This window comes from Ciona robusta, chromosome 3, assembly GCF_009617815.1.
Source record: "Ciona robusta chromosome 3, ASM961781v2".
Classification (NCBI taxonomy): domain Eukaryota; kingdom Metazoa; phylum Chordata; class Ascidiacea; order Phlebobranchia; family Cionidae; genus Ciona; species Ciona robusta.
In genome coordinates this window covers 5,059,491-5,070,474 of record NC_143237.1, presented here as the reverse complement: position 1 = coordinate 5,070,474, position 10,984 = coordinate 5,059,491, and the positions used below count along the sequence as shown (strand labels likewise).

The following is a 10,984-nucleotide window of genomic DNA, read 5'->3' as shown; positions in this document are numbered from 1 at the left end:
CAATGACGTTAAATTTTTTATCGATGAAATCTCTATTAGTTTGTCTTTCATGTGTGGTTTTTGTGTTGAGATGTCGATTGTGAATCGGCAAATTTCAATTCTTATTTGAGTTTTTGAAAAGTTTTTTACCGAAAAAGCTGTAGTTGCTTGAAAGTACGACGAAAGCGATTATTTTTCTTCGTTGAGTTTTTTCTATGATGATCTGACAATGGCTGCAGCTATGGAGTTTGATCGAGCACAATCTTTAAGCCTGAGCGATCAGGCATCAGCAATAAATGCTTACAAAGACATTCGTAAGTTGTAAACTGAGTTTTTAAGTTTAACGCAAGCACAATCAACCATATTTGAGTAATTAATACTAATACTCACAATTAATACTCACTTCTTGTTACAATTATTATTTGTTAATTTTTTTAGTAAATCGTGATGTGAAAAGCACAGATGAAGAAGGTTTAAAATTAAAGGAACAAAGTATTTTACAACTTGGAACTTTGCTACAACAACAAGTCAGTCTATATTGTATTAAACCAAAAACCTAAACAACATGAATTTTAATATATGTCGATAAGCCAAGAAAGTTTATTTCTGATAGGAAGAGATATTTTTCATGTTTTAAATTTTAGGGAGCAGTAAAAACAAGTATATATATATATAAGAACATCTAATATGGACTAATTTTATTACATTATAAGTTTATTTGAAACTTTCTTTGAATTCTCTTTTTGCTAAACCAAAAAAATTGTTATACATAAAAAACACTACTTACAAATGATTTCTATTGAGCGGTGACAAAGCACAAGGTTAAAATGACTATTTTAACTGTGACGCCACTAGTCCGCCGTATACTTATAATATGACTTAAGTAGGAAAGCTTATACTAGATGTTAGTATAAGTTATTTATAGTTCTATAAAGTTATTTTTAGTATTTCTTAGTAATTCATATACATTTATTAGCACTTTGCAGTGTTGTTATTACCCTTTCTAAAAATTTAAAATATAAAAATTTACCTCCAAAGTGACAAAAGGAGATACGTACTTCTCGCAGTTGCATCTAATTTTAATATTTTTCCCTTTAATGATATAATCTTTTAATTTCGCAGACATGAGATGATCCTAATTTTCCTAAAAGCAAGCGGATATAAGATGATCCTAATTTTTTATGTTTTACAGGGTCATGCTGAAGAACTTGGTTCTCTCGTTAAAGGTGTCCGTCCTTTTCTTAAATCCATCAGTAAAGCAAAAGCTGCAAAGTTGGTACGAACTTTGGTTGACCTTTTCCTTGATATGGAAGCCAGTACAGGGCTTGAAGTAAGTTTTATTCAATCTATATACAACAAAAGTGTATACAATAACAGTCGTTTTTGATCAAATCTAATATGTTAAGTGTGGTAAAATGTATTAATGTTTTAATTTAAATTATGAAATATTAGTATACTAGTTCACTAATTAATGTTGTTGAAGATAAAATGCCTGTTTGGTTTTATAAGTTTGTGTAACGTTAGGTTCAGCTTTGCCTTGAATGTATTGAATGGGCAAAGGAGGAGAAACGTACTTTCTTAAGGCAAGCACTGGAAGCGCGTCTTGTTGCTTTATATTTTGACACTGGTCGCTTCCAAGATGCCCTCAAGTCCGGTTCACTTCTGTTACGAGAACTGAAGAAGTTAGATGACAAGCAGCTGTTGGTAGAAGTGCAAGTAACAGGTAGGTATTCGTGTTATGCTGTCTTTATTTAAGGGCATTCTAGTGACACACATTGTCACAGGTTGAAATTAACTGATCAACATTGATGTATTCTTTGATACAACCTATAATGTTGCCTAGGTGTTGCATCTGCATGTATGGATCTGCTAGCCATGTAAACTGACTATTTTATACAATTGATTTATTTCTAGAGTCCCGTACCTACCACGCACTGGGTAACCTTCAGAAGGCAAAAGCAGCACTTACCTCTGCGCGGACCACAGCAAACTCCATGTATTGCCCTCCGAAGATGCAAGCTGCACTCGATCGACAATCAGGAATTCTTAACGCTGCAGAGGAGAAGGATTGGAAGACAGCTTACTCATATTTCTATGAGGCGTTTGAAGGTAATGCTGTAAGAAAATTAAAACAAATTATTTAAGCGATTGTGTGCTCCAAGTATACAATATATGCCGTATTGTATACTATACAATGTACAGTGTACATACTAACTGCTACATAGTCTATATAAAGTCATGTTTGTTTTATGTGCATTTGCCATTTTGTCGGTTGTGTTTTTGCATGTATTCCATATGCTTGGTTAAATTGTCACGGTTTATAACGTTTTCTTGGCTTGAGGGTATCTGCAACATAATTAAAATTGTTTTTTTTTTGCCCAAAGACACATATCTGCAAGACTGCAACATAATTAAAATATCGCTTTTTGCCCAAAGACACAACATAAACAGATTACTCAATTATTGCCTTATCACAGGATATGATTCCATTGAAAGCAAGAAAGCGGTTTCATCATTGAAGTACATGCTGTTGTGTAAGATCATGCTTAATCAATCAGATGATGTGCAGTCCTTACTTAGTGGTAAACTCGCGCTTAAATACGCTGGGAGAGATGTAAGTTAACCTTAAGTAGTGTTAATTAATGTGATGTTTCTACTCAACTTCACAAGATAATATTTTATTATTCTTTTGGTAAACCTGATTTTCATAGATTGATGCAATGCGAAGTGTGGCAAAAGCAAGTCACAATAGATCCATTTCGGAATTAAAAGAGGTAATTCTATGACAAGTTTGTGGAAATAGTTTCTACAACAATTAACTATAGTATGTGTGCTACACATATAGTTAATAAACACAAGCAGTTTTTGTATTGCACCAGCTTGTATAGATGGGAAGTTGTTATTTCATCAATAGCTTAAATAGTTTCATGAGCTAATTTATTATGTTCAGGTTTTAATGAAATTCGAAGAAGAATTAAAAGCGGATGTGATAATTGGAGCACATTTTGACAAACTCTATGATAATCTCCTGGAACAAAATCTTCTGCGTGTCATTGAACCTTTTGCTAAAGTTCAAGTGAGTTTGGTTTCACTTCACTTGTTTTGTGATTACAGGGTTATGCCAGTTCATACGAGGCTTGTTATTGTTGCAAAGTTGTAAACAATGCTCGACAAATCAATAGATAAACTGTGGGGTCTTAGAGGTTTACATGTTGATTGTTGACGTGTTATGTTTAAAATGTTATATAATGCTGACAAAATGTTTCAGGTATCTCATATTGCTCGATTGATAGACCTTCCTTTGGTAAGTGATTTAATCAAATTTGAAGACATTGTTTAACAGAATATTTATTCATCTTTTAACGCAGGCAACTGTAGAAAAGAAGTTGTCCCAAATGATTCTTGACAAGAAATTTCATGGTGAGTTATAGACCACAGTGTTCTGCACTAAAGTTATAAAACTTGATTTTAAAGAATTTGCTGTTTATTCATTGTTTAGTTTTTTCATAACACACAGACACAGTATATAATAAATTCATATGTTTATTAAGCCATTTATTGTATATTGATGTAATGCTGTTCATTTTATCCATAATTTATATCTTTTTGCATATGTGAATGTGTGACACTTATTTACCCACATGCGACCGGGCAAGGCACTCCTTATAACCTAATAGGTGTTCTGTTTCATGTCTGCCTACCAGTTACCACATATGTAACTGTTTGGGTGATTTTTTATGTAAGGTAGAAAATTAGAAATGACAAATTGGACAACTCATTGGTACCCACTGGGTCAGCAATTGTTGTTAAGTGTTACCCAAAGACACATACCTCCCACGTTGGTAATAGCAAGGAGCCTTGAACCTAACACCTGTAGGTTGGAGGCGGGTGTGCCAACCATTGTTCCATGCTGCCAGACTTGAAATATTCTAAAACAAAAGTCATTTTCATTAAAAAAATTTATATGAAAAACACTTACTATATGTTCATGGTTCTGCAGGTATCTTATCCCAGGGTGAAGGGGTTTTAATTTTATTTGACGAATCCACCGCTGACAAAACCTATGAAACGGCTCTTGAAGTGATCAGCAGCATGTCCTTGGTTGTGGACTCACTTTACCAAAAGGCCAAACGATTGACATAAAAAGCACCCAAATTCAGCAAAACTTTTCATTTATCATTGTTTCTAGCTTGAGGTTACTACTATATATAGAAGCTGCAAGATTTCTGTGTTCTTATGTATTTGGTTCGTATAAAATTCAAGGTCATGCTGTTCTTTAAAGGGAAAAGGGATGTACTGTTAAAATTCATTTTATGTTTTGAAATCGCCTCGATTTGACTGAAAGTAGCCACCTGTACAAAGTCACCGTACCCAGCGGCTGGGTTTGTTGCGTACTGCTGCTGGTGTGAAGGTCTTTTTGAATAAACAGCTAATGGGACGCCTAAGCTTTGTATATTCGCTTCTATAGATGGTGTGTGTTTGTGTGGCGTATCACGGAAGCAGCAGACCGCATTTGCTCACCGTCCACATTTGTCGGAATGTTTAAAAATAAAATTTTTGTTTAATTTGGTTTTTCACGATCAGATTTGGTAAGGAAACCGTTGTATCATAGTACTCTGTTTTAGAGTACTATGGTTGTATAAACAGTCACCGCAAAATAGAAGTACCGTATTTATCAGAGATACCGAAACATGTTTAGGTACGTAGTTTTACCATAGTATGAGTTCTAGGCTTTTACAGTTTGTAAATGTTTGCATTTATTAAAAAAAAGATTCATACAAGACACGCTTGACTGAATTTGCCATTATCAGGTGATATTCCATTTCTCCTTATTTGAGGTTAACCGCGCATAAACGATCTTAAATGTTTGAACGGTTCAGGTAAGTAACTATCCTGTTTTATCTTAAATTTATTCGATTGTATCAAACAACTGTTTGGTACCAGAGCAAACTCTTGATTAAATGTGTTTGAGCGCATCGTGTGTATGAAGTAAGCGGCTTACACAATCTAAGTTCAATGAACGAGAGTCACGCGTTTTATATGCGGCTTTTGTACTGGTCACGCTTCACCGAACGGGTTACCAGACGCCGACGCGCATTGTGACGTTTCACTATTTGCCAGTCATTCGTAGTAGTTTGTTAGCTGTGTTACCAGTTTACTGCGGGATGTAGCTGTTATTGTATCACTTGTTTTGAAGATGTAGAATTAGGTTAAAGTGTATAGGTGTGAAGTGGGATAATAAATACGACTAGCTGTTTTATCTTTTTATTATTACTAGACGTTCTTAGTTCTACAGTATTCTATTACTGGGTAGTAAACAGTTTTATTTTTGTTATTGGTACATCCGTCGGTTACGCCAACAAATCGTTATTTGTACGATCTGTCATTAAGAAGATTGGTAAGAAGCGTCAGGCGTTGAAGGGTTTAATACCACGTTAATATGACGGTAGTCTGGCGAAGGCCTCAAGGGAAGGTGCTGTTAACGAGCACTGTTTTACAATGCAAGGCAGTTTCGATTTAAATTTGGCAAGATGTAAAGACATCCGTTTGTCACTTGTTATCGTTTTATGACGTTGCTGTTACTTGTTGCGTCTTGCTAGTTTTACGGTGTTTATGTAAGTTACTTCGGTGTATAGAAACAGCAGCAAGTTTTTTCTTGCATACATTTAGTGACCAGTGTCCTATCTTTAGTTGTACCAGTGCATAAGCGTTTACCTTAGGTAATATAATCTTACTTTATCAAGCTTACATATCTTACCACTTGTGTAGATAGTGTACAGTTATTGTAGTCACGTGGAAGGCCTTAAGCAAATATAAACCGTGCTTTGTTTCTAGTTGACATACTGCCACGAAACAAAAATTAAGTGTTGTTTTATCGGCCCAACGAGGTTTCGAGGTTTTTTAACCTGGGAGGCTAGAATCCTATTAAAGTAATGTCGTCCAGTGCATTTCGTCCCAGACAATATCAATCGATATTTTTACGCGCACAACACAAACCATTTGGCAGTTTTATAGCCGCATACAGTTTTCAAATGAAAGGTCACCTGTAATACTTCAATGTATTCGACTTATGAGTTATATGTAGCAAATGATGTTCAGATATTTTTGTCAAATCGCTGCTTCCAGTTCACCTATGGTTATTAATTATTCATGTGTTTTACAGTGAGGATTTTGAGGGTTGGTTTATTGGCTGTTAGTGAGAAAAATGAATTGGTTGCTAAACTTCTTTATTTTTGACGCGATCTTTACTGCCGCGGCTAGTTTGGACGAAGGAATCGTAAATTGGATTCATTCATTCGGTTCCCTGAACCAGCACGTCGAAACCATGCACGGTTTAAATCGTCCGTGGTTTAAAGATGTACATTCAAGACGAAAAAGAAGCCTGATGAACTTTCACAATGTCATACAATGCGCACAACCGTGGGCAAACAATGTGCTGTCGACTTACGGAGACTACGGGTGCTACTGTGGTTATTCGGGTGAAGGGCGACCTTTGGACGACACGGATCAGTGCTGTTACTTGCACGACAGGTGTTATGATGAAGCCGAGACCATTACGAAGACGTTTTCAGAGCGTACAGGAGGCAGTTATTTTGCGGACTACAGCTACGAGTGTAGGGAAAACAGACCGATATGCATCGAAAATGAAAACACTGTGTATACACAGGCAATTTGCGAGTGTGATCGTATAGCATCGGAATGTTTCTTAGCGGCAAGGAGAACATATAATCGCGGAATGTTCAATTTAAATACAAATAAATACTGTACTGAAAACGCCGATCTAAGCGATCTACGCTTCAACGTTCATTTATTATCCAAGCTGTACACATGTCCCATGGAGTTAAACCAAGACCGCTGCTGTGTGGACAAAGGTTACAACTCTGCTTACGAAACATGCTGCGATGGAAGAGTGAGGAAAAAGCCAGAAAACGCAAGGGATATTGCTTGCTGCGGTCGCCGTGTGTACGACACGGAACGAAAATCCTGCTGTGCTGGACGGCTCCATCGCAACCTGCCACACAAACAATGTTGTTATAATGGAGTGGTGGTGGACACGAGGAGACAACATTGCCCCGCGTTAAATACAAGCTCAAATGCCACAGTTAATTAGAACTCGTAAAAAAAGTGTTTTAATTGTGTCTTTAATATTGTTTATAAATTATTGTTCGTTTTCATTGGGTGTAACAAACTGTTTCTTTTTAGGGAAGTTGTCGCCACTATTAAAAGCTTGATGTTATTTTGCCACCATGATGTGCTTGTTAGTTGTGAATCTGTAAATCAAATGTCCCTAAATCTATCGAGAATGCTAGCTATGTTCTTGTTCAAGATGGTTCTTGTTGTAAAAATACCATTAGTATCAAATTTACGTATATGCAAAGCCTTCTGCTCGTTTAAATTAGGTTGATGTTTAAAACCGTGCCTGACTTAACGCTACAGTTGTTGCTGATCATTTATATTGATTTGAATTATTTATTTGATAAACGTTGCTTCAGGTTGATGTACAGTTTACCTTGTATAAATTTCAGTTATTTTTTTCGCGTCGTTGTCTTAATTAATCAATCTGTATCTCGTGTTTACAGGCCACAGTAGGGTGAATGTCTAACATCTGGGACATTGTCGTAAGTTCGACGTGCGCATGCGCAGTGTGTATCCTCATTGCCGAAATTCTACGAGTAATAGTTAATTATTCAATCGAAAAATGGCGTAAAGGTGATCGCTGCCTCATATTTGCCGTCTTAATTTTTACTACCAGTTACTTGTTTTATTTCAGATCCTAGAAGTCCAGCCTTTTTGGCGGATCTATCAGAAATTGTTGACTCTTCCATCTCCGCATTCACCTACGTAGCCAGCACGTTTGAGAAAGGACTGCTTCTCACTGTTGGCTTAAGAAGTGGCTTCTTCCTCGTCTCGTTTATCCTTGGCGTTGTGTTTTGTTACACTTCTTCAAACTCGGATCCCACGCCGATCTACCCTTTGGTCAAGTACTGGCAAACAATACGACTAGGTACTTCAGTAACTTTAAATTGAGTAGTAAAACGCTTTATTGATTATTACATGATGTGTTGTTCATAAAACAAATCTAATTGAATCTTCGTTTGAAGGTATCCATGGAACCAACCATCATCCTTCCACGTCATACGGGGGCTTTGTGACGTCAGCAATAAGATCCACCGTGACGTATTTTAAGCTCGGTTGGCGTTCGCTGCTCGGGCAGGTGACTCAATCTTTTTATGACTTAATTTATTCTCTCAATATGTTAAATCTTTTAATAGGCGGTGGGGCTCTTTGTCGCTATTTCATGGTCAAAATACTTCTGGGGTGGTTGGTTGACGTCACATCACGTCAATCAGTTGGCAACACTCGACGAATGCAGTGACTGCCAAAACACGGCGATTATTTTGGTAAGTAAAAGTAATGAAAATTGCGATTTTTCTCTGTATATAAGTAAAGCAGTGCAGCATGATAGTTTAATTAATGTGTTTTATAAAATGTCGGTTGTTTTATTATATTAACAGACAAGACTTTTATAACCTTGTTTTAAGAAGCTCGTTCTATTTCTCCTGTCATTATATGATTTCCATCATCGTTTACACAGCATTTTAGTTTGGTACAAAGCTTTACTTTAAGTTAATAATTAGTGAGGCAGTACGTATGTGTGTAGTGTTGTGACAAATTGTCATTTCTTGAGCTTTAACTGTGCCATACTTTTTATAATCCACTGCTGGTTAAACGTCACGTGCTCTTGAAGATGACATGATTTGAATAATAACGATTGCAACTCTGTATCAAACGGGTGCTTGAATACGAGATTGCCGCTAAATGTTGGAAAGGAGCCAGTACAGCCCGTGTTCTTAACCTGTATTGTTTTTGTTTTCTATGTTACTCACACTCTTGGTAATGATGTTTATCTGGCTTCCTTGCTCTTTACAATTTTTGTATATGTCAGTCTTTTTACTTTTGTTTAAACATATACATTTTCTAGGCTTTTCTTATTGAGACTGGTATCACGTACATTTTCTTTGTTGCGTTTGGATTTATCGACGAGATGTTTGGTCCGCGAGGTGGCGATAGCAATCTGTTACGTTCCGACCTGATGTGCAATGTGTTGAAGAACTTAGTGGCACTTCTTTCCATGCATTTTTGTAAGTACATGCACTTTAACCAACCAATTATATTGACAACGTAGTGTTCGAACTACTTTTCAGTTTGTGTTTAACCCCACTTTTTGTTTAGTTTTGGACGTGACCGGCTCTTTCGCGAACCCGTACCTTGCATACGCCATACAACGACATTGTATTGTTGACGTCACCAGAGCAGCCATTTTTACGTTTGTTTACGTCATCGGGCCATTTCTTGGTACACTTGTTTATTTGTCACGACCTATTACTTGGAAAACTCCCAAAACAAAACGGTCGGTATAACAAGTATATAGAACACGCTTTTAACTCGGATTTTTAGTATTTTATCTCCTAATTACCAAAATGGCACACCCAACGATCTCAGGGTACGATTCCTGGATAAATTGCTCACCTATAATTAGAATTACGTTACGAAAGGTGGTGTTTTACCTGTTACATTCGGTCCGATCAAACACACTGTCACTATTAAGCTACAAGCCTATCTCGTATACAAAAGAGATATAGTCGTTTTTAAATTGTTGCAATAAGTGTTCCGCGCAATACTTCTTTTAGTTTTACTTGCAATTCCTCTTGTCCTAATTTAGCCAGCTTATAGTTTCATATATTTCAAGTGCCTGTGCCTTCGTTTATACAGATTATTTATACGTCGTTATAGCAATTATTGTGTTTCTTTTAACAACTTGGTACAAAATAAAAGAAGGTTTTCAAACCACATTTCTGCACCAGTTTTTTATATTCACGTTTTTGCTTGCATTGCACTATACAACTAATCTACTAAATAGGAAAAATAGTCCCAACAAGTACTTAACGCTTTAAAAGTTTTGTATGTAACTTTGTCATTTGTAGCATCTTTTATTTATAAACGCTTTTTGGACTTTCCCGAATTGCGAAATTCCACACTCCATCGATTATTACGTCACCTGGTGACCGGTCAAATCCGGTTTTACCCAGATTTCGTATAGATTTTCTCGCACCAGTTTTCGCATGCATTATGCAAGGGCAAACTAGCTTTTGAATAATAAATTGGAACGAAATACGACCGGGAGCAAAAAAGAGCAAAGAAAGTCGTCGTAATGAAATTTCCACTTTTGTGATCACACAGATAAAAAGGCTTCTACGTTTTATTACGTCATAACTGCGAAAAAATCTGTCGAGATTGATTTCGAATTATCTTTGTCGAGATTTGAATGCACCAGGCGAGCTGGTGCGGTAATCTGTTCCTAAAATAGTTTCCATTTTTAAATGAAAACTGTTTGCAAGACCAAAATAATGTAATAAAACAAACACAGCATATTACTCTATATAGTTTTGTACATAACGAAACAAAGTTGACAAACGTAATACTGATGGGACGTTTTAATCGGAAATGTAAATGTTTTGTAATTGAATACGAAAGAAACTTATTTGCGTGAATCCAATGCATGACGTCACTTATCACTGGGTGTCGGCTCCGGAATCTCGAAGTTCATCTTTAGCGGGCGCAACATCGGCATCTGATTTCTGTGTTCCTCCGTCTTCCGTCTGATTATCACCATCCGCAGCTTCGCCTCCGCCCTCTGTCACGTCACCGTTGTTCGGAACCTCATCTGTTACGTCATTCTCAGTTTGCTGGTCGGTTTTGGCTGCAGCTGGCTCTTCATGCTTCGTTGCCTCTTTTGTTTCAACTTGCTTTGTGTTGGAACAGCCCATTATGACGTAACAAAGTAGTTTTTAACGTGCACCAGGTTTATGACACTAATCAAACAACTGCGAAATGGAAGCAACAAAGAAATTTAAATCTGTTATTAAAGTATTTTCAGGTGCAGAAAGCACTTATAGTTCATCTCTAAGGTTTAAGTATCCCCATTAGTCCACCGTTTCGTCCG

At 36.6% G+C, this 10,984-nt stretch overlaps 3 protein-coding genes across 3 annotated transcripts; all 3 read left to right on the top strand.

The window, feature by feature from the left end:
* The first annotated feature begins 52 nt into the window (after positions 1-52).
* Positions 53-4,544, top strand: LOC149738416 (26S proteasome non-ATPase regulatory subunit 11-like). The gene is made up of 11 exons (XM_089873740.1): positions 53-293; positions 418-506; positions 1,172-1,309; positions 1,504-1,702; positions 1,894-2,088; positions 2,457-2,593; positions 2,691-2,753; positions 2,930-3,055; positions 3,248-3,283; positions 3,348-3,399; positions 3,980-4,544. Exons 1-11 carry the CDS (start codon positions 209-211, stop codon positions 4,120-4,122), a joined length of 1,263 nt encoding a protein of 420 aa, XP_089729866.1. The 5' UTR covers positions 53-208; the 3' UTR covers positions 4,123-4,544.
* Positions 4,545-5,179: 635 nt separating this feature from the next.
* On the top strand, positions 5,180-7,559 carry LOC149738415 (uncharacterized). The gene has a single exon (XM_089873755.1). It carries the CDS (start codon positions 6,185-6,187, stop codon positions 7,088-7,090), a length of 906 nt encoding a protein of 301 aa, XP_089729881.1. The 5' UTR covers positions 5,180-6,184; the 3' UTR covers positions 7,091-7,559.
* On the top strand, positions 7,551-9,833 carry LOC149738414 (uncharacterized). The gene is made up of 6 exons (XM_089873753.1): positions 7,551-7,689; positions 7,751-7,984; positions 8,082-8,194; positions 8,253-8,381; positions 8,963-9,122; positions 9,214-9,833. The coding sequence occupies exons 1-6, from the start codon at positions 7,575-7,577 to the stop codon at positions 9,399-9,401; spliced, it is 939 nt and encodes a 312-aa protein (XP_089729879.1). The 5' UTR covers positions 7,551-7,574; the 3' UTR covers positions 9,402-9,833.
* The last annotated feature ends 1,151 nt before the right edge of the window (positions 9,834-10,984 follow it).